Source organism: Geotrypetes seraphini, chromosome 2 (genome assembly GCF_902459505.1).
Source record: "Geotrypetes seraphini chromosome 2, aGeoSer1.1, whole genome shotgun sequence".
In the NCBI taxonomy this organism is placed as follows: Eukaryota; Metazoa; Chordata; class Amphibia; order Gymnophiona; family Dermophiidae; genus Geotrypetes; species Geotrypetes seraphini.
The window spans coordinates 146294340-146317547 of record NC_047085.1 but is presented as its reverse complement, the minus strand read 5'-3'; the positions used below and the strand labels follow the sequence as shown (position 1 = coordinate 146317547).

The 23208-nt window shown below is 47.9% G+C and overlaps 1 protein-coding gene across 2 annotated transcripts in view; it reads right to left on the bottom strand.

Moving 5' to 3' along the window:
• The window catches only part of SMCHD1 (structural maintenance of chromosomes flexible hinge domain containing 1), a 719028-nt gene that overhangs the window by 555122 nt on the left and 140698 nt on the right, over nt 1-23208 (bottom strand). For both annotated transcript variants that reach the window (XM_033933958.1, XM_033933959.1), the window contains exons 11-13: nt 17092-17218; nt 16811-16994; nt 2204-2401 (exon numbers count right to left, since the gene is read on the bottom strand). In XM_033933958.1, coding sequence (XP_033789849.1) covers nt 2204-2401; nt 16811-16994; nt 17092-17218 — 509 coding nt within the window. The remainder of the gene's footprint in view (nt 1-2203; nt 2402-16810; nt 16995-17091; nt 17219-23208) is intronic.

Here is a 23208-nt window from a genome sequence, read left to right as displayed (position 1 = left end):
TTTTATTTCACTCTTGTAGGTATGTCCATCAGTGTGCTGAGATTCTCTATAAATCCTCCAGTTTTGCTCTAAAACAGAATCTTTAATGGCTTGTTCCCACATGGATTCCTAACATGGCTGTTTATAACAAGACAACTGAATTTTGAATTTGCTTTGTACCACTGAGCAAGTGATCCAGTTGTTAGATCACTGACCAGTTATCAGTACTGTAATTTCATTTATCTTGATCACTGTTGTCTCTCAAAAACAACCCATGTCTAATGAGATCCCTGACAGATGATAGTTCAGCTACAGGTAGTTCTCTGCATGATCCCACCAAATGATATAAATGAGTCCGAACTTGCAATCTTGTTTTTCTTTTGGACATTTTCAGTATTAGATTATAGCTATGAAGATACACTTCCCCCTCCCCATTCGCGGTTTCCCTACTCGCGATTTCACATAATCGTGACTTTTTTTTGGGGGGGGAGGGAAAAAAAACCCCATATTTTTGTCTTCCCCCCGGCATCCCGGCCTTACCTGGTGGTATAGCTGGTTTTTGGGGCAGGAGCGATCTTCCTACGCTCCTGCCCCGTGCAGATAGCCATTAGGAAATGGCTGTGGGGAGTTCCTGTAGTCTCTCGAGACACTACAGGAACTCCCCACAGCCATTTCCTAAAGGCTATCTGCACGGGGCAAGAGAATAGGAAGATCGCTCCTGCCCCGAAAACCAGCTAGACCACCAGGTAAGGCCAGGATGACAGGGGAAGGCGGAAGGGAGGCGGGGGTGGGTCAGAGCCGGATATTCGTGGTTTTTCGCCATTCACAGTCCGGCTCTGCCCCTATCCCCCGCGAATAACGAGGGAGAAGTGTACTATGTTGAAAACCTATGAATGAAAAGGTGAAACTAATGTGTTGGTGTCAATATATAAATAAGTAAGAAATTGATAACTGTGGCACTAAATGCATTAATATGCAATGTAAACACATAAAAACTATTATCAGAGCACTAAAGCATATTTCAATAATTTATGTATTTTTGCATAATTTCCTAGAAATTCCAGGTAGGTAAATAACATATTACAGAAAATATAAAGCTAGTTGTTTATTTTCCACATGAAAATTGTCTACAAATTAGAGAGATAAATTACTTTGTAATCTGTGACGCATCACTACTATATGGGTTTCTTGGTCTGAGCACTTCACAAACATATACAAAAAATTTTTGTTTTGCACAATTATAAATGGTCAAGCTTTCAATTGGACTATAGCTGTGATTGTATTAATATATACCACATGAAAATTGTAACATTTTTTTCTAATGCTTTTTAAAATTATGACATCTCCAAAACTAACACACCCTACTAGGATATACTCCAAAAATGGCTCAAGAAAACTGTAGAAATAAAATTTGATGTATTTTTTTTTATTTGTGATACTGTGGAGGTCATCCCATTCATTGCATAATAGCATTTCTTAATTAAGATCACAGCTCCCCCTCCCGATTCATGGTATCCCCAATCGCAAATTCGGTTATTTGAGATTTTTTTAGAGTCTTGATTTTTAATTGAGAAACGCTGCTCCGGACATCACCCAGACCTTACCTGGTGGTCTAGCAGTGACGTGGGCCAGGAGCAATCTTCCTACACTCCTGACCCGTGCAGAGCCATGCTGTGCACATGTGTTGTGAGTTCCCGTTGTAGTCTTGTGAGACCACAGGAACTCACAGCATTAGTACACAGCACGGCTCTGCACGGGTCAGAAGTGTAGGAAGATTGCTCCTGCCTTGCGTCGCCGCTAGACCACCAGATAAGGTCGGGGACCCAGGAAGGAGACAGGAGGGAGGCGGGGGTGGGTCAGAGCCGGCCCAAAAAATTATTTGTGATTTTTCCCTAGTCGCAGGCCGGCTCTACCCCTAACCCCTGTGAATATTGAGGGTCTGCTGTAATATCATTCCAAAGTGAATTCTTATGTACCTATTAGCCTGAGGACCATTGCTGATAGCCTATTTCAAAATATAACCCCATGAGAAAATAGTAAACTTCAAGTGTAAATAACAACCCTCAGAAATGTAGCTTCAATTGGGGCAGGTACCAATTCAACTGGAAACCAAAGTTTTAGGAAAACCAGATAAGAAATTTCCAAGAATTGAACAGTTGTAACACTTTACAAACTGAAAAGAGGAGTGCTGTAATCAGCAACACACTGTAAGAACAGCACTTACCATCTGTCCTGTTTTGAAGATTTTACCGTCCCATTCAATTGCTGTATAAGTAGCCCATGGGCTCTGCATCCTTTTAGAAGGATAATCAGGACGATTAATTGTCTCTTTATATCCGGTAAATTTTATCTGCTTGTCAAATTTTTCATGGCATTCTTTAACCCAAAGAGCAAATTCCCTGTCAATTTTCATTCTCTGTTCCTGAAAAATGTTAAAACATTTTTTTGCATAATTACAAAAAATACACATACATATATCTTTTACATTCCTGAGAGGGAGAAAAAAACACAAGTTACTAGCAGGGAAATTTCTTACTCATTGTAATGATGACAGGCTCATGGTTGTGGTCAATAACCCTCTTCTTAGAGGCATGATCCTGACAGCTTGAGAGTCCTATATGTGAGAACATAATGCCTGCTTGTCCTTAGAGAAAGCATAGTTACTCACCTAAAGTAGGTGTTCTCCGAGGACAGCAGACATATTCTCACATCCCTCCTACCTCCCCTAGTTAGCTTCTTAGCTATCTTGTTGAACTGCAGGTCCTGCGAGCCAATGTCTGGTGGGAGGCACCAGCACTTGTGCAGTATGGGTGGTTTTAAAGTGACCAGTGCACTTTTTGGCTGTTCTTGTCGGGTTCCATTGATGACATCACACACATGTGAGATTAAATCCTTGCTAACTTCAGAAAACACCTTCTACAGGTGAGTAACTATGCTATTCCTGTTTCTGGGGCAAGTTGCAAAAGTGCTCCCTAGGGTCCCAGGGAGAAACCATGCATTTTTGCAAAGGATTAAGCTCTTAAGACCTCTACTATAGCCTGTTCTGCTGCAGTGGGACCTTAACTTGTTCCTGCTTATTCTCTCAGGGCTGCCATTCAAACTTTTAAATTGGGACTTGGTAAAGGATCTCATACTCAAGGGAAATGTGGCTGAGCAAATGGCCACATTTCTGGTTGCCATTTGCTCAGCCAGGTGAGTCTGGAAGGTACAGGCATATCTTGTAGAAGCCCCTATTTCTACTTGGTCTGTCTCTAGAGTTCTTTCCTTAGTAGCCTTCTTCTAGAGACCAACTCCATCCTTTTTATATCTTTTAGAAGGTGCGGCCTCGAGAATTGTACACAATATTCTAAATGAAGTCTCACCAAAGTCTTATACAAGGGCATCAATACAGCAATGTTACTTACCGTAACAGTTGTTATCTAGGGACAGCAGGCAGCTATTCTCACTAGTGGGTGATGTCATCCGACAGAGCCCCGATACGGACATCTTGAAAGCATGTCTTGCTTGAAGAAACTTAGAAGTTTCGAGATGCCCGCACCGTGCATGCGCCAGTGCCTTCCCGCCCGATGTACCGGGCGTGTCTCCTCAGTTCAGGTAGCTAGCCTGAGAAGCCAACCCAGGGGAGGTGGGTGGGACGTGAGAATAGCTGCCTGCTGTCCCTGGATAACAACTGTTACGGTAAGTAACATTGCTTTATCCCAGGACAAGCAGGCAGGTATTCTCACTAGTGGGTGACCTCCAAGCTAACCCCAATGGGATGGTGGGAGAGTTGGCAACTTAAGAGAACAAATTTTGTAATACAGTTTGGCCAAACTGTCCATCCCGTCTGGAGAAAGTATCCAGACAATAATGAGAGGTGAATGTATGAACCGAGGACCAAGTGGCAGCCTTACAAATCTCCTCAATCGGTGTCGATCTGAGGAAGGCTACAGAGGCTGCCATTGCTCTGACCTTGTGGGCTGTGACCTTACAGGGAAGGGATAATCCAGCCTGGGCATAGCAGGAAGAGATACAAGCCGCCATCCAGTTAGAGATGGTGCGCTTCGATACAGGTCGTCCCAACTTGTTTGGATCAAAGGAGACGAAAAGTTGAGGTGCAGTTCTGTGTGGCTTTGTGCGATCCAAGTAGAAAGCCAGAGCACGTTTACAGTCCAGAGTGTGCAAAGCAGATTCCCCAGGATGAGAATGAGGCTTTGGAAAAAACACTGGAAGCACGATGGATTGATTGATGTGAAATTCAGAGACCACTTTAGGTAAGAATTTTGGATGAGTACGGAGAACCACCTAGTCATGATGGAATACAGTGAAGGGTGGATCTGCCACTAGGGCCTGAAGCTCACTGACTCGGCGAGCTGACGTGAGGGCCACCAGGAAAACCACCTTCCAGGTGAGATACTTAAGAGGAGCCGTTTTGAGAGGTTCAAACGGAGGCTTCATAAGATGAGACAGGACAACATTAAGATCCCAAACCACAGGAGGAGGTTTGATAGGAGGATTGACATGAAAAAGTCCTTTCATAAATTTGGAAACCACAGGATGAGCCGACAAAGGTTTCCCCTGTAGAGGCTGATGGAAAGCCGCAATAGCACTCAGGTGGACTCGTATAGAGGTAGACTGGAGACCAGACTGGGACAGGTGTAGAAGATAGTCCAATACAGACGATAGAGAAGCTTTCTGAGGGTCTGTAGCATTGGAAATACACCAGGTCGAGAATCTCGTCCATTTTTGGGAATAGCATTGTCGAGTAGCAGGCTTCCTGGAAGCCTCCAAGACCTCCCTCACAGCTTGAGAAAACTGGTGAGGGGTTATGTTGAAAGGAACCAAGCTGTCAGGTGGAGAGACTGCAGGTTGGGATGAAGCAGTGAACCTTGATGTTGAGTAAGCAGTGAAGGAAACACTGGAAGAAGTATTGGCTCCCTGCTGCTGAGTTGAAGTAGAAGGGAGAACCAAGGTTGTCTGGGCCACCGAGGAGCAATCAGGATCATGGTGGCATGGTCTGATCTTAACTTGACCAGAGTCTTCTGAATGAGAGGAAAGGGAGGAAACGCATAAAGGAAGCGATTCCCCCACTCTAGTAGAAAGGCGTCTGCCTCGAGGCGGAGAGGAGTGTAGATCCTGGAGCAAAACTGAGGCAGTTTGAAGTTGTGGGGCGCTGCAAAGAGGTCTATCTGAGGCGTTCCCCACTGAGCGAAGATCTGATGAAGGGGTTTGGAATGGAGCGTCCATTCGTGAGGCTGGAGAAGACGACTCAATTTGTCTGCCAAGACGTTGTCCTTCCCCTGAATGTAGACAGCTCTGAGGAAGGTGTTGTGGCGAACCGCCCAATCCCAGACTCGAAGAGCTTCCTGACAAAGAGGGGCCGAGCCCGTGCCCCCTTGTTTGTTGACATAATACATGGCGACCTGATTGTCTGTGCGAATAAGGATCACCATGTCGTGAAGCAGATGCTGAAAGGCTTGGAGAGCATTGAAGATGGCTCTGAGCTCCAGAAGATTGATTTGATGGAGTCGTTCCGCACTGGTCCAGAACCCCTGAGTGCGAAGACCATCCAGATGGGCTCCCCATGCATAGTTCGATGAATCGGTCGTGAGAACCTTCTGGTGGGGAGGAGAGTGAAACAGCAAACCTCTGGATAGATTCGAAGAGGTCATCCACCAGAGAAGAGACTGCCGTAGAGCAGGAGTGACCACAATGTGACGGGACAACGGGTCGGACACCTGAGTCCACTGAGATGCCAGGGTCCATTGAGGAATCCTGAGATGTAGTCTGGCAAAAGGCGTCACATGAACTGTAGATGCCATGTGGCCCAAGAGGACCATCATGTGTCTCGCCGAGATGGACTGGCGAGAAGACACCGACTGGCAGAGTAGAAGGAGAGCATCCATGCGTTGAGGAGGAAGGAATGCTCGAAGTTGAATGGTATCCAGAACAGCCCCGATAAAGGGGAGACACTGGGTGGGCTGAAGATGTGATTTGGGGAAGTTGATCTCGAAGCCCAGATTCTGCAGTAAAGAAATTGTGGACAAGGTCGCCGAAATGACCTCTGGGGCCGAAGGTGCCTTGATGAGCCAGTCGTCGAGGTATGGAAACACCTGGAGACCCATGTTCCGGAGTGCAGCGGCCACCACCACCAGACACTTTGTGAAGACTCTGGGAGACGAGGAAAGGCCGAATGGAAGCACTCGATACTGCAGATGGAGATGTCCCACCCGAAATCTGAGAAACTTGCGGGAGGCCGGATGTATCGGGATGTGAGTGTAGGCCTCCTTGAGATCCAGAGAGCATAACCAATCGTTCTGCTCGAGTAGGGGGTAAAGAGAAGCAAGGGTCAGCATGCGGAACCGCTCCTTGACCAAAAACTTGTTGAGGACTCGAAGGTCCAAAATGGGACGCAGATCGCCCGTCTTCTTCGGAACCAAGAAATACCGGGAGTAGAACCCCCGGTTTTGCTGATCTACTGGCACCGGCTCGACGGCTCGAAGCCGAAGAAGAGCGGTCTGCATCGAGTTGGAAGGATACTCTCTTGGCGGGTGGTCCGGGGGGACCCGTTGGAAATGAAGAGAGTATCCCTCTCTTACGATGGTAAGGACCCAAAGGTCCGAGGTGATCGACTCCCATTGATGATAAAAATGGTGGAGTCGACCCCCGATGGGGAAAACAAGGGAAGACAGAACGTCGGTTATGCTCCCTGGAAGAGAGTCAAAAGGGCTGAGTGGCCTTGGGTGCAGCCGGCATCTGAGGCTTCTGCTGAGACTTCTGTGGAGGCTGCCTCTTCGCAGGCTGTCTCGCTAGGGGAGCCTGTCTTGGTTGATAACGCCTCTGGTAGATTTGAGGCGGTCTAGATGGACGAGACTGTTGAGGCTTAGGCTTAGGACGCAGAATGGATTGAAAAGACTTCTCGTGGTCCGAAAGCTTTTTAGTGACAGTCTCGATAGACTCATCGAATAGATCCGCTCCCGCACAAGGCACATTAGCCAATCTGTCTTGGAGGTTCGGATCCATATCAATAGTGCGAAGCCAGGCCAGGCGACGCATGGCGACTGAGCAGGCCGCAGCACGTGCCGAGAGCTCGAAGGCATCGTAGGAGGATTGCATCAGCTGCAGCCGCAACTGGGAAAGGGTTGCCACCACCTCCTCAAACTGGAAACGAGCTTCAGCATCGATGAAAGGGACGAACTTGCGGAGGAACGGCAAGAAGAAATCCAAATAAGAAGAGAAGAAAAAATTGTAATTGAGCACTCGAGTCGCCATCATCGAATTTTGGTAAACTCGTCTACCAAACTTGTCCATCGTTCTCCCCTCCCTGCCCGGAGGCACACAAGCGTAGACCTGGGAAGGGTGAGAACGCTTGAGAGAAGACTCGACCAGCAGAGACTGATGAGAAAGTTGAGCTCCCTCAAATCCCTTGTGGTGAACGATGCGGTATCGAGCATCCAGCTTGCTGGGAACCGCAGGGATAGAATACGGTGTCTCAAAACAGCGCATGAAAGTCTGGTCCAGCAATTTATGCAAAGGAAGCCGAAGAGTCTCCGCCGGAGGGTGAGGCAAATGCATCGTATCCAAATACTCTTTAGAATATTTAGATCCAGTATCCAAAGTCACATCTAAGTCATCCGCCATTTGTCGGAGAAAAGATGAGAAAGACAATTGGTCCGCCAAGGCCGGCCGCCGAGACGGACTAGACGAAGTGGAAGCCTCCGGGTCTAGGGAGAGCTGAGACCGACATGGAGAATAAGAGGTAGATGGTTCCTCATACTCTGGTCCCTCCGGTTGGGAAACATCGGACGATGAGTATCCCAAACGTTGCATCTTTTTCTGTGGGGACACTTCCGAATGACGTGAGGAGTGTCGAGATGAATGACGAGAACGATGCCCCTCCCGGTGCCGGGATGGGGAGCGAGAACTTCTGTGCATCGCACGATCCCCCGAAGCCTCTAAGGAATGGATGGGGCTCGAAGCGGTGGATCGCAGAGGTGGCAAGGATGCGGACTCACGCAGCGCCACCCAAGTCTGGTATGGAGTGCGGAAGAACTCTTCCTGCGATGCAGTATGCCCAGGACTCCGAATATCAGGGACCGTCCCAGCGCCCTGTTGCCTTGGAGGAGTAATGGGCTCTAAAGGTGGCATATCAGGAAGGGAAGCCCTCCTGGAGGCATCCGCCGCCCTCCGCCGATCCCCCTCGTCGAGCAGCGAGATCGAACGGCGAGGGGGAGGGGGAGGGGGCGGACCGCCCTCAGGGACCGGTGCTCGGACTTCACCCTGAATGTTGGCGATAAGCCGGGGTCCCATAGTTTGCATAAGCTCGACAAACTGAGCTTCCAGCAGGGATCGAAGCGAAGCCGATATGGAGGGATCCGCACCGAAAGGGGGTCCTCCAGCACGGTCTTCGCGCTCCTTCGCGGCCAAGTGCTTCTGCTTAGTAGCTTTGGGCACCTTGATGACCACGGGAGGGACAGTGGAAGGCGGTACCTGAACCGAAGAGACAGAGGCAGGCGCCGCAGCGGAACTGGAAGCCGCAGCCGGTGTAAACGATGCTGGCTTCACGATGCCGGATGCGGAAGTCGTTGATGCAGGTTTCGAGCGGACCGGTGAAACCTCAGCAGATGTAGAAGCAGACAGATCCTTGGCAGTCTCCATCTTGAACATCGACTCCCAAAGTAAGCAACGCCGCTTGAACGAGCGCGCAGTGAGCGTGGAACAAGGCCTGCACGATTTCGGAACGTGGTCCGGACCAAGACACTGAAGGCAGCGTCGATGCGGGTCCGTCAACGAAATCGCACGCTGGCACTTGCTGCACTTTTTAAAACCGGTGATTGGCCGTGACATAGGCCGGAAAATCGACGCTGCAATGTCGAAAGAGGTAGGCCGCAGCCACGAGGCCGGGCCAGCCGAACCGCCGGAAGAAATAATTTTGAATTTTTTTTTTTTTTTTTTTAAATTAAGTAAAGTAAAGTGAATTCAAAGAAATAAACCAAAACGCGGGTAAAGAAGGCAAAGAAAAACTGAAATTCAGTCAGCGCAGATTGAAGATAACTTCTCAGCTCCGCGGAAAGAAAAGAACTGAGGAGACACGCCCGGTACATCGGGCGGGAAGGCACTGGCGCATGCGCGGTGCGGGCATCTCGAAACTTCTAAGTTTCTTCAAGCAAGACATGCTTTCAAGATGTCCGTATCGGGGCTCTGTCGGATGACATCACCCACTAGTGAGAATACCTGCCTGCTTGTCCTGGGATAACTCCTTTTCCTACTGGCCATACCTCTCCCTATGTAACAGCATCCTTCTAGCTTTCACCATCAACTTTTCAACCTGTTTGGCCACCTTAAGACCATCATATACAATCACACCCAATTCCTGCTCTTCTGTCGTACACATAGCTTCTTCACCCCCTAAACTGTACCGTTCCCTCAGGTTTTTGCAGCCCAAATGCATGACCTTGCATTTCTTAGCATTAAATTTTAGCTGCCAAATTTCAGACCATTCTTCAAGCTTCGCCAGGTCTTTCTTCGTGTTATTCACACCATACGGTGTGTCTGCTCTATTGCAGATTTTGGTATCCACAAAGAGGCAAATCTTATCCGACAACCCTTCAGCAATATCGTTTATAAAAATGTTAAAAAGAACAGGCCCAAGAACAGAACCTTGAGGCACACCACTGGTAACATCCCTTTCCTCAGAGCGATCTCCATTGATCACTACTCTATGTCGCCTTCCACTCAACCAGTTGTTGACCCAGCCCGTCACTTTGGGACCCATCCTGAGGGCACTCAATTTATTTATTAGACGTCTGTGTGGAACACTGTCAAAGGCTTTGCTAAAATCTAAATACACCACATCTAGCGCACATCCTCTATCCAATTCTCTGGTCACTCAGTCAAAGAAATTGATCAGATTTGTCTGACAAGACCTACCATGTTGCCTCCAGTTCTGTAATACACAGGATTCCAGAAACTTGAACATTCTACGTTTTAAAAGTGTTTCCATAAATTTGCTTACCACAGAAGTCAGACTTACCAGCCTGTAATTCCCTACTTCATCCTTACTTCCACTTTTGGGAGGAGGGACCACATCCGCCCTTCTCCAGTCCTCTGGTACCACTCCTGACTCTAGAGATGCGTTGAAAAGGTCAGTCAGTGGAGCTACCATAACTTACCTAAGTTCCTTCAGCATCCAAGGATGTTCACAATCTGGCCCCATCATTTTGTCTACCTTTATTTTATCTAGATCCTCATGAACACAACCCTCTGAAAATCGATCAGGATCTATTACTCCTCCATTCTTACTCACGTTTGTCTTTTGCGGTCTCGCTCCTAGTGCTTCAGCCGTGAACACAGAACAGAAATATTTGTTAAGTAATTCGGCCTTTTCTTTATCAGCTTCTACATATTCCTCTCCTTCATCTTTGAATCTCCCAATGATACTTCGGCAGTTCTTCCCATCACTAATATATCTTGAAAATGGCTTGTCAGCTATTTTTTCTTCCATTTGCATCTTTTCTTTCCTGACTACACGACCAGCCTCTCTTAACTTGTCCAGATATTTTTGCCTGTCTTCCTCTTTCTGCGATCTTTTGTAGTTTATGAAAGTTAACCTTATTCCTTACCTTCTCAGCTACTACTTTTGAGAACCAAAGTGGCCTTCTTTTCCTCTTACTTTTACTTACTTGCCTCACAAAAAGGTTTGTCGCCCTTACAATCGCTTCTTTCAGTTTTGCACAGCGCATTTCCAGTCCTTCCAGACGTTCCCATCCATTCCTTGACGTAAACCCCCATCCGAACAAAGTTAGTTTTTTAAAAGTCTAGAACCTTTGCTTTTGAATGAGCCCTCTCTATACCCATCATAATATTAAACCATACCATGCAGTGATCACTGGATTCCAGATGATCACCCACTTTAACATCAGAAACACTTTCTCCATTTGTAAGCACTAAGTCCAGTATGACCCCATCCCATGTGGGTTCCATTACCGACTGCTGCAACGGGGAGATTCTGGATTCTCTACAAGAACTAGTTCTAGAAGACCACGCAATAGGGATACCCCAATCAACACCTATTAGCAAGACTTCCCTTTTTTTAGATATATTCTGGATGTCTACTATTAAATCTCTATCTACTTCTTCCGTCTGTGAAGGAGGTCTGTATATCACACCAATGTAAATATATTCACCATTCTCTCTTTCCAAATTGATCCACAGTGCCTCTTCCTTGCCCTGCAGATCCTGCAATTGTGTGGCTTTAATATGATCTTTAACATATAACGCTACTCCTCCTCCTTTTTTTCCTACGCTGTCTTTTCTGAACAGATTATAGCTCGGTATAACTACATTCCAGTCATGGTTCTCTATGAACCATGTCTCTGTGATCACCACTATATCCAACTCCTCTTCTTCCATCACAGCTTCTAGATCCAGAATCTTGTTCCCTATACTTCGAGCATTAGTATACAGCAGAGGTGCCTACACTTTTTTGCCTTGCGAGCTGCTTTTAAAATGGCCAAGTCAAAATGATCTACCAACAATAAAATTTTAAAAAACACAAAGCACACTGTACGCAGAGAAAATGTTAATTATCATTTATATTCAGGGGGTTTTCACAGTGGTCAAGGCAGATGACTTTAAAATATGCAATGCCATCTCAGTAAAAACTATACAAAAATAGACAAATATACCCCCTCCCTTTTTACTAAACCACAATAGCAGTTTTTAGCGCAGGGAGCTGTGCTGAATGCCCTGCGCAGCTCTCGACGCTCATAGGCTCCCTGTGCTAAAATCTGCTACTACGGTTTAGTAAAAGGGGGGTCATAGTGCAAAATATAGCCAGCAGATATAAATTCTCAAAATGGACACATTTTGATCGCTAAATTTAAAATAAAATCATTTCTGCTATCTTTGTTGTCTGGTGATTTTATGAGTCTCTAGTTGCACTTTCTTCTTCTGACTGCATGCAATACTGACATTTTAGACTGGATTTTGGAAGTAAAAGTGCTGCTGAAGGAAAATAGTTTTGCATGGAAGATGTTTGCATGGAAGAGGAAAAGTAAAGATTCACTTCCAAAGGCATCAACTCTTCTTAAAGCTACTTCACCCCTCTTGGCAGGTTTTTCCACTTTGGGCAGGGTCAAATATATTGGCTAATAGAAAGCAAGCATAGGTAGCTTATTTACTAACTAGTCCAACAAAATCATGTATTCTGGTAGATTGCCATGGCTGTTCACAACCCAGCAGTGAGAAACGGTGGGGTGTCCTCTGTAGGAGCAGCAAAATATTAGACCCTAGTCTGATGCTTCCTGAATCAGAGCCTGAAACTCAAGGTACCTAATGAAGGACACATTGATTTTGCAGGGCTTCTCCAACCTGTCTTAGAGACTCCCAAGCACTCTGGTTTTCTGAATGTGCAAAACATATATTAGCATATACCAGTAAATGCTAAATGGTCAGCTGCACTCTGGAAATGCCGAATTGTCCCTTTCTTCCGGGCTTGCAAGTGTCCATCTGGATGCCTCCGGCTGCTCCTGCAACCCTTGCACAGGCAACTAGAACACTGTACCTCGGGCTGGCTACTTGCATTCGCTTCCTCCTCTACTTGCTGCTCTGACCTTTGTCTCTTCCACCGCCAGGTATGGGGGGGCTGGGGTGCTCTTCCTCCCGCAAAACCTTTCTTCCCGGCCCGGATCCTCAACGGAGCCTTAGAGTTGGCAGCAGCTGCTCAAGACATGTGGTAGGCTGTACTCCGGGTAGGGCCTCTTTCCCGCGGTCCGTCGCAAACGGCTCCACATGCACCTGGGGGGGGGGTGGAGGCTGGCTTGCCCGGCGCTTCTGTAGTTGATGCTGGCCTGTTGTGGCTTCAGGGAACAGAGAGAATGCAAAGGCAATACAAGTCTATCGCGGAGCCCGGAATGGGCTCCGCGATTAACTCGCATTACCTTTGCGATCGACTGGTCGATCGCGATCAACCTTTTGGGCACCCCTGGTATACAGTATACTGCTTTCCAGACATTCCCTCCCTTTTCCCATTCGTTTAGAGGTAGTCTGTGATTTACTTACCTGAGGGCTTATACTCACCCAGCTCCCCTCTCCAAGAGCAGCCTCTAGCCTTGCTATTTTCTTTAGAGGTCATGGTTTATGGTTTATTTGTATTTGATAAAAATCACTTACCTTGCTGAGCAAATTGAAGTGATGTACAATGTCTGGAGCTGACATGGACAGAAGTAACTGGGGTTCACTCTTGCTCAGCCTATTTCTCTAGATCACCATGAACCCTAAGGAAGGCTTGGGGTGGCCTACAAGTAGGTGTGGGAGGATGCTTCAGGAGAGAGGGGCTTGGGGAGGGGATAAGCACCCGGTAGCTTTGATCACCCTGCCCCAGAATAGGCTATCTGCAATGAACTGTCAGTTTGAATAATCTTCTAATAATATTTCAGAATACAGGATGTTCCAGCAGTGGCCTAACGAAGGTGAGCAGTGCAAGAGGCTGTGGCGCCCCTCCCCCAACCACCCCTGCTGCGCACCCCTTCCTCGTACCTTTTTAACTTCAGCGTGAGCAGCCACCAACTTACTGCCTGCATGGGCTTCGACGCTCTCTCTGATGTCACTTCCTAGCTGAGGGTCCTGAAAGTGATGTCAGAGAGAGCGCCGAACCTGACGGAGGCAGCTAGTTGATGGTTGCTCACGCCAAAGTTAAAAAGGTATTGGGAGAGAGGGGAAGGGAAGGGAAATGTGTGCGGCAGGAGGAGGAGGGGGAGGAGTGGGAAGGGTGGAAGAAGAGGAGGAGGGCTGCCTGTGCCCCGAGCAAGATGGCGCCTGGGGCATAAGAACATAAGAATTGCCGCTGCTGGGTCAGACCAGTGGTCCATCGTGCCCAGCAGTTTGCTCATGCGGCAGCCCTTAGGTCAAAGACCAGTGCCCCAAGTCTAGCCTCACCTACGTATGTTCTGGTTCAGCAGGAACTTGTCTAACTTTGTCTTGAATCCCTGGAGGGTGTTTTCCCCTATAACAGCCTCCGGAAGAGCGTTCCAGTTTTCTATCACTCTCTAGGTGAAGAAGAACTTCCTTACATTTGTACGGAATCTATCGTCTTTTAACTTTAGAAAGTGCCCTCTCGTTCTCTCTAGCTTGGAGAGGGTGAACAACCTGTCTTATCTACTAAGTCTATTCCCTTCATTATCTTGAATGTTTCACTGATGTCCTCTCTCAGTCTCCTCTTTTCAAGGGCGAAGAGGCCCAGTTTCTCTAATCTCTCACTGTACGGCAACTTCTCCCTTAACCATTTCAGTCGCTCTTCTCTGGACCCTCTCGAGTAGTACCGTGTCCTTCTTCATGTACGGCGACCAGTGCTGGACACAGTATTCCAGGTAGGGGCGTACCATGGCCTAGTACAGCGGAATGATAACCTTTTCCGATCCGTTTGTGATCCTCTTCTTAATCATTCCTAGCATTCTGTTTGCCATTTTCACCACCGCCGCGCATTGCGCTGATGGCTTCATTGACTTGTCGACCAATACTCCCAAGTCTCTTTCCTGGGGGGGGGGGGGGTCTCTCCAAGTACTGCACCGGACATCCTGTATTTGTGTATAAGATTTTCCTTACTGACATGCATCAACTTACACTTATCCACGTTAAACCTCATTTGCCATGACGCAGCCCATTTCTCAAGCGTGTTTATGTCACGTTGGAAGGTCTTCGCAATCCTTCTACGTCCTCACTATTCTGAATAAATTTGTATCATCTGCAAGTTTAATCACTTCACTCGTTGTACTAATTTCTAGGCTGTTTATATATATATATGCTGTAGAGCACGGGCCCGAGCACCGAACCCTGCGGCACTCCACTCATGATGCTTTTCCAGTCCGAGTATTATCCATTTACCCCCACTCTCTATTTCCTATCCGCCAACCAGTTTTTAATGTACGTGAGTATTTCACCCTCGATTCCATGGCTCGCAATTTTTCGAAATAGTCGTTCATGTGGGACCTTGTTGAACACCTTCTCAAAATCCAGATATACAATTTCGACTGGGTCACCCTTGTCTATCTGCATATTTATTCCCTCGAAGAAGTGCAGCAAGTTCGTCAAGCAAGATCTTCCTTTGCTGAAGCCGTGCTGGCTGGTCCTCATTAGATTGTGTCCGTCTAGGTGATTAATGATACGGACTTTTATCAGCGCCTCTATCATCTTTCTCAGTACCGAGGTCAGACTCACCGGTCTGTAGTTTCCCGATTCTCTCCGTCTTCCTAGTTTAAAAAAACTTCTCAATTTCTCTCTTGATGTTGCTTGCAAGTAGCCTCGTTATGTCTCCGCTGAGGTGGAGTCCATCCTTCCCTCAGAACGTCGTCCAGTTGCGCACGAAGTGGAATTCTTCTTCCTCACACCAGCACCGCATCCATGTCTTGACTGCTTGCAGCTCCATCTGCCTCTTCTCGTTGGCCCTGGGTACCGGCAGGATCTCCGAGAATGCTATTGTCTGCGTTCTGGTCTTCAGCTTCCTTCCTAGCATCCGGGACTGGTCCTTCAGTACTTCCCTGTTGTAGTTCCTATTGCTCACATTTTTCATCCTCACATAGATCACCACCGCAATATCTTCCTCTTCCATGCTGTCGATGATCCTGTCGATGCGGCTCAATATATCTTTTATTTTTGCTCTGGATAGGCAAGTCACCAGCCGATCCTGTCTTCCTCCCGCTATGTAGCTGTCGACTTGTCTGATGATGGAGTCCCCCACGATGATCGCTGACCTCTTTATCTTCTCTTGTCTCTTCAGCCGCATGTCCGTGTCCCTGGTGTATGTACATCTCTCCAGCTGAAGGTCCGTGTCCTCTGCACACTTCTATCTTCCCCTCATCCTGGCATTGGGCTGCACTGGACTCGTCTTCCTGTGGGTTCCCTCCGCTGCTTCCAGGTCTCGCTGCTGTGTCACCCATTTCTTCTTTGTGGTTGTCCTCCAGGTGGTCCTACTCAATGTAGGTATATCTTGGCAGTTCCACTGTTGCTGGTGATTCTCCACGGCCTCCCTGTATGCCTCCTCGATGAACTTCTCTAACTCCCGGACTTCTTCCTCAATGGTCTTGAAGTTTTCTGCCTCTCTGTCTTCCTCCTCCACTGCTCGAAGTGCTTCTAGGTCCAGTATTCTGCCTTCCAGAAGTCTGATTTGTTTCTTCAAGCCCTCTAGTTCCTCGCACCCCAGAAGGGAAGTAGTCATACATATGGCAAAAGACGCAGAAAACTGGGTAGCTCAACATTCTGCTTCTGTCTGCTGCTTCCATTGCTGTCCTCTCGCCAGTCTGCTATCTGAAGTGGCTTCTCCCTGTTTCCTTATGTAGCGTCCTTGGTGTTACTGAGAGGTCCCTCTCATGATTTTAAACCTGCTACCCTTGCTTGCTTGTTGCTTGTGTGTCCTCTCTAGTTATCCTCTGTGTCTGCTATGGTTGGCCTCTGTGTCTGCTATGGTTGCCCTCTGCTCTTCTTTACAGTGGCTCGTCCCTTCTTAAGGCCCTTCGCAAAGGCGCTCTTGCTAAGGCGAGCGCCTTTAACGCTAGCCTTCGACGCACGCCAAATGGCTAAGTGACGTTGGCCCCTCCCCTTTTAAGAAGCAGCTCCGGTGGATGACGTCGGGGGGTGAGCGGAGCTACCTCTCACTGATGCCCCTTGCTCTCTCCTGCCTTTTCTTCCCCTCTCCTGTGCTTTTCTCTCCTTCTGCTTCTCGCCCCACCCCAAACACATGTTACTAATTTTCCACCATTGCTTGTGTTCCTATCTATATTTAGTGTTTGCTTTTAAAACCTTTAATTTACACAAACAATTATAAAAGCACCAATCCACTGATAAATTATACACATACCTGTCCATTAAAAATCCTTGTGAAAATTGTGCTCTTATCTTTCAACTTTAACTCCAGGTTCATGAAAGTCAGTTTGTTTGTGCTGACTTCGAACTTGTCATTAGTAAATAATGTCCCAGAGATTCTGTTATAGCATTCAGGTGGTCCAAGTCCTCTTTTCTTAGGAGGCATGCACCAGTCAAAGCTTAAATATGAGACAAAAAGTAAACAAAATAGCACATTTAATAAATCATAATTTTTAAGGCAATGCATAAAAATATGTAAATGTTAAAGAATCTTACTCTTCTATTGTTGTATATGGTATTAACCTTCCATTCCAAAAACATTCAAATATTGGCCTTTTTCCTCTGGCTCCCTTTTCCACTATAAAGCAGTCCTCTTCCTCCTCCTCCTCATCGTCTTTCACTCCTGAACAGAAAAGAAAAAACTGTTTACAGAAAGTATACACACCAGCCAAATAACTGAAATGAAAGGTACATTTTACCATAGCTAAAGCAGCATACTAATGACAGTTGTAAAAGAGAGTGATTCTTACAGGTATAGGGGATTGAATTTCATACATTGCCTTTCTGTAGTTACAATCAAAACAATTTACATATTATATACAGGTACTTATTTTGTACCTGGGGCCAGAGTCTTGCCCAGAGTCACATGGAGTTGCAGTGGAAATCAAACCTAGTTCCCTTGTTCTCAGGCCACTGCACTAACCATTAACCTCCAGTCCATGACAAAGGAGGGAAAGTGATTAGGACTTGTATACCGCCTTTTGTAGTTTACTTCAAGCATTTACCCCTATCTGTCCCAGTGGGCTCGCAATCTATCTAATGTACCTGGGGAAATAGAGGATTAAGCAACTGCCCAGGGTTACAAGGAGCAACATGGTGTTTTAACCCACAACTACAGGGTGCTGAGGCTGTCGCTTTAACTAGAGAATGACACGGTGACGGTTTACCCGCGGCCACCGCATTTAAGCCGCGGGTCACCGCCGAAAACGGGGAAGAAAACTAGCAGTCGCTGCGGTGACGGGGACAAGGCCATTCACCGACCGCGGAAACGGTGAACAGGTTTGTCCCCGCGGGCCAATGTACCCCCTTCTAGGAACCGCTATTTACCGATTCACCCCCCCAGCAGGACCGCTCGCACCCCCACCCCGAACGACCGCTCGCACGCGCTCCCACCCGCACCCGCGATCGGAGCAAGAGGGAGCCCAAGCCCTCTTGCCCGGCCGACTCCCCGACGTCCGATACATCCCCCCCCCCGGCAGGACCACTCGCACCCCCACCCCGAAGGACCGCCGACTTCCCGACAATATCGGGCCAGAAGGGAGCCCAAACCCTCCTGGCCACGGCGACCCCCTAACCCCACCCCGCACTACATTACGGGCAGGAGGGATCCCAGGCCCTCCTGCCCTCGACGCAAACCCCCCTCCCCCCCTACGACCGCCCCCCCCCAAGAACCTCCGACCGCCCCCCCAGCCGACCCGCGATCCCCCTGGCGACCCCCACGACCCCCCCACCCCCCTTCCCCGTACCTTTGGTAGTTGGCCGGACAGACGGGAGCCAAACCCGCCTGTCCGGCAGGCAGCCAACGAAGGAATGAGGCCGGATTGGCCCATCCATCCTAAAGCTCCGCCTACTGGTGGGGCCTAAGGCGCGTGGGCCAATCAGAATAGGCCCTGGAGCCTTAGGTCCCACCTGGGGGCGCGGCCTGAGGCACATGGGCCCAACCCGACCATGTGCCTCAGGCCGCGCCCCCAGGTGGGACCTAAGGCTCCAGGGCCTATTCTGATTGGCCCACGCGCCTTAGGCCCCACCAGTAGGCGGAGCTTTAGGATGGATGGGCCAATCCGGCCTCATTCCTTCGTTGGCTGCCTGCCGGACAGGCGGGTTTGGCTCCCGTCTGTCCGGCCAACTACCAAAGGTACGGGGAAGGGGGGTGGGGGGGTCGTGGGGGTCGCCAGGGGGGTCGCGAGTCGGCTGGGGGGGGCGGTCGTTGGGGGGAGGGGGGTTTGCGTCGAGGGCAGGAGGGCCTGGGATCCCTCCTGCCCGTAATGTAGTGCGGGGTGGGGTTAGGGGGGCGCCGTGGCCAGGAGGATTTGGGCTCCCTCCTGGCCCGATATTGTTGGGGAGTCGGCGGTCCTTCGGGGGGAGGGATGTATCGGACGTCGGGGGGGGGGGCATCAGGCTTTCAGGATGGGGACAGACCTTCAAGGGGGGACAGTGCAGGGAAGTCAGGGAATTTATATTAATTAATTTTTTCTCTGCGTGTTTTGTTTTTGTATAGTTATTAACTAATATTTAACTAAGTTTTAAAGTTTTAAAGAATGTTTCCTTTATACGTAAATAAAGAAAAGTGAATGGGATTGCAGTGGCGGTGACGGGGCGGTGAATGGGGTGGCAGTGGCGGTGACGGGGCGGTGAAGAGGATGGTGAGACGGGGACGGGGCGGTGACGGGGATGGTGAGACGGGGACGGGGCGGTGACGGGGATGGTGAGACGGGGACGGGGCGGTGACGGGGACCAATTTTTTCACCGTGTCATTCTCTAGCTTTAACCACTACGTAACACACTCTTCCTAAAGGAACGAATAAATTTCACAAAATATGTCCTTGTTTAAAAACATACAAACACATAACATAATTAATTAGAAGATAAGAAAATAGCCCATAGAAACTAATCTTCACATTCTATTATCTTCAGTGATCACCCTCACCACCAGCAAAGTGCTGTCTACCTGACACCCAGCTGGTGAATAAGACAAAAGGGGGAAAAGTTAATAAGGCCTATCAATTCTTTTTTGGATTCTTAAATAATTAAAGCAACAATGTCAGTAAAAAATGTTCTTAGGGTATATTCACTATCTGTTTTCTGTTTTAAGTTTTTTATTCATTTTTCATATAACAACAAGTGTACAATCTAAATTCATACAAATTCATTAAGTATACACTTGACATTCTTTCATACCTTACTGTAAATATAACATTTCATTATATACTCTTTTACTATAATTTACTATCAATTTATAAGTTAACTGAAAGATTTAACAGAGCTCAAGAAAAAGTAAGCTTCAACCATAAACTATCAGTAATAAAAAAAGAATAAAAAAAAGAAAACCTGTAGATTAAACTTATCAAAAACAATCCTCAAACAGTAAAAAGAAATTAGGTTCTTACCTGCTAATTTTCTTTCTGTTAGCCTGTAGACTGGTATAGTTCCTCACTGATCTATAGTATAGTATTAATGGGTATTATACCTAACTACTAACAGCAGGTGGAGACTGAGATCAAATTTGTATATCAGTATAGCTTCCCCTCTACTAATCTAGTCTTCTGAATACCAATCAGAACCTAGGAAAATTCCTAACTGAAAACAGTAAAATACACTCCGAATAGGAGTGTAAAAACAACAAACATCTGCAAACAACTGTTGGATCATGTGTAGAACTTTATCCTGGAAAACAAAACATCTCTACAGCTCATCAGCTAAGCTAGCTGAGCCATCACCTATGTTCTTAATTCTCCCCGGCCCTAGAAAAATACTAAAACCTGTAGAAAAATTCAAAATCTGCACGCGAGCAAAAACCCACAATTACCGCACAAAGACATATAGGGTGGGGAACTATACCGGTCTACAGGCTAACAGAAAGAAAATTAGCAGGTAAGAACCTAAATTCTCCTTCTGTATCGCCTGGTAGACCAGTATAATTCCTTACGGATGGGACAACCCAAAGCAATACCCCCCCCCCAAACACCACATCCCGACACGCTTGAACATCCACATGGTAGTGACTGACAAAGGAATGCATAGAAGACCAAACTGCAGCCTTGCAAATATCCACTGGGGACACTAGAGAAGACTCAGCCCAAGAAGCTGCCTAACCCTAGTGTAACGAGCCTTGAAAAATTCTGGAACAGGCTTCTTTTTCAGAAGATAAGCAGAAGCAATAGTTTCCTTGATCCAGCGCGCAATAGTAGCCTGAGAAGCACCATCCCCCTTACGAGGACCCGCTAGAAGGACAAAGAGATGTTCTGATTTCCTGATCGCCTGGGTCCTCTGCACATAAGAGCAAAGGACCCGACTAACATCTAACGTGCGCAACTGTCTCTGCTCTGAAGAACCTTCCCGGCTACCCAACACCAGGAGGACCACTGCCTGATTGACATGAAAAGGAAACTACCTTTGGTAGAAAGGAAGGAACAGGCCTCAAGACAACCCACTCCCTAGAAAACTCCAAGAAGGGAGCCCTACAAGAGAAAGCCTACAGCTCAGAAACACATCTAGCTGAAGTAATGGCCACCAAGAAGACCGCCTTTAGAGTAAGGTCCTTGAAAGAGCAGTCGCCCAACGGTTCAAAAGGAGGGCGCACCAGCACTGACAGAACCAGATTCAGATTCCAAGATGGAACAGAGGGTCATATGAGCAATTTGGCCGCCCACAAGAAATGAAGACTGCCAATCAAGTAGAGAAAGCTTCATCCAAGGCTAAGCAAATGCTGGGATGCATCCGAAGAAGTTTTGTCAGCCGGAAGTCCGAAGTTGTAATGCCGTTGTACAGGTCCATGGTGAGACGTCATCTGGAATACTGTGTTCAATTTTGGAGGCCACATTATCAAAAGGATGTGCTGAGAGTGGAGTCGGTTCAGCAAATGGCCACCAGGATGGTCTCAGGACTCAAGAATCTCCCATATGAGGAACGTCTAGGTAAGTTGCAGCTATACTCTCTCGAGGAACGCAGAGAGAGGGGAGATATGATAGAAACGTTCAAATATGTAACTGGCCATATTGAGGTAGAAAAAGATATCTTTTTCCTTACAGGACCTACGGCAACAAGAGGGCATCCATTGAAATTCAGGGGTGGGAGATTTCATAGCAACACTAGGAAGTATTTCTTCACTGAAAGGGTGGTTGATCGTTGGAATGATCTTCCACTTCAGGTAATTAAGGCAAGCAACGTGCTCGATTTTAAGAAAAAAATGGGATAAGCATGTGGGTTCACTTCGTGGAAGTGCTTAGGGGGGAGGATCCTTAGAGTGGGCAGACTTGTTGGGCCAGTGACCCTTTTCTGCCGTCATATTCTATGTTTCTATAAGAATGGCAGTCAAACGCTGACCTTTCAACAACCCATAAAAGGCTGACAAGGCCGCAAGCTGAACCCGGAGAGAAGACCAAGCCAGTCTCCTGTCCAAGCCATCTTTCAAGAACTCTAAGATGTTAGGCAAGGAAGCGTGAATAGAAAACACTCCACGTGCAGCACACCATTCCTCAAAGAGATGCCAAACCCTCACATAAGCCCTAGAGGTGGAAAGCCTCCGGGACACCAAGAGAGTAGAAATCATTTTATTTGAATACCCCTTCTTACCTAGGCATTCCCTTTCAAGAGCCAAGCTGTAAGACAGTAGGGACCCGGTTTGAATATTGGAATGGGACCCTGAGTTAGAAGGTCATCCAAGAGAGGCAGAGGAAGAGGATCCGCCATCAGATACCTAACCAGATCTACATACCACGGTCATCGAGGCCAATCCGGAGCCACCAGAATCATGAGGCCCGGATGGCGAATTATACGGAGAAGAACTCTGCCCACTAATGGCCACGGAGGGAACACATACAACAGCCACTCCATTGGCCATGGTTGAATCAGAGCATCCAAGCCCTTAGCCTGACCGTCCCTGTGACGACTGAAGAAGCGAGGAATTTTGTCATTGATACTTGTGGCCATCAGGTCCATGAAGGGCTGACCCCAAGACTGCACTATCAACTGAAAGGCCACAGGGCTGAGAGACCATTCTTCGGGATCTAGCACGTGATGACTTAGGAAGTTCGCTTCAACATTCTCCACTCCTGCTATGTGAGATGCCGATATTTCTTGAAGGTGCGACTCCGCCCAGACCATGAGCAGAGCCTCCTCCTGTGCCACCAGAGTGCTCGTGGTGCCCTCCCCCCCCTGATGATTGACATAGGCCACCGCTGTGGCACTGTCTGACGGAACCCTGACTGACTTTCCCATCAGAAAGGACTGGAAGGCTAGCAACGCCAGACTGATGGCTCTGGTCTCCAAGCCTCCTCTGTGGACCAGGTGCCCTGAGCTGAGTGACCTATACACTGAACCCCCAACTGAGAAGACTGGCATCCGTGAGCAGCACCATCCACTGTGGCTGATCCAGACTCACCCCTTGTACAAGATGGGGGGTCTGGAGCCACCAACGAAGATTGCCCCAAGCTAAGCCCGGAAGTGGAACAGGGTGATCCAGACTGTGCCTCTGAGGCGACCACCTCCGAAGAAGAGTATACCGAAGAGGACGCATGTGGGCCTGCGACCACCTCACAACATCGAGGGAGGCCGCCATCGACCCCAAGACTTGGAGGAAATCCTGCGCCCGAGGTCACTGGGACACCATAAGCA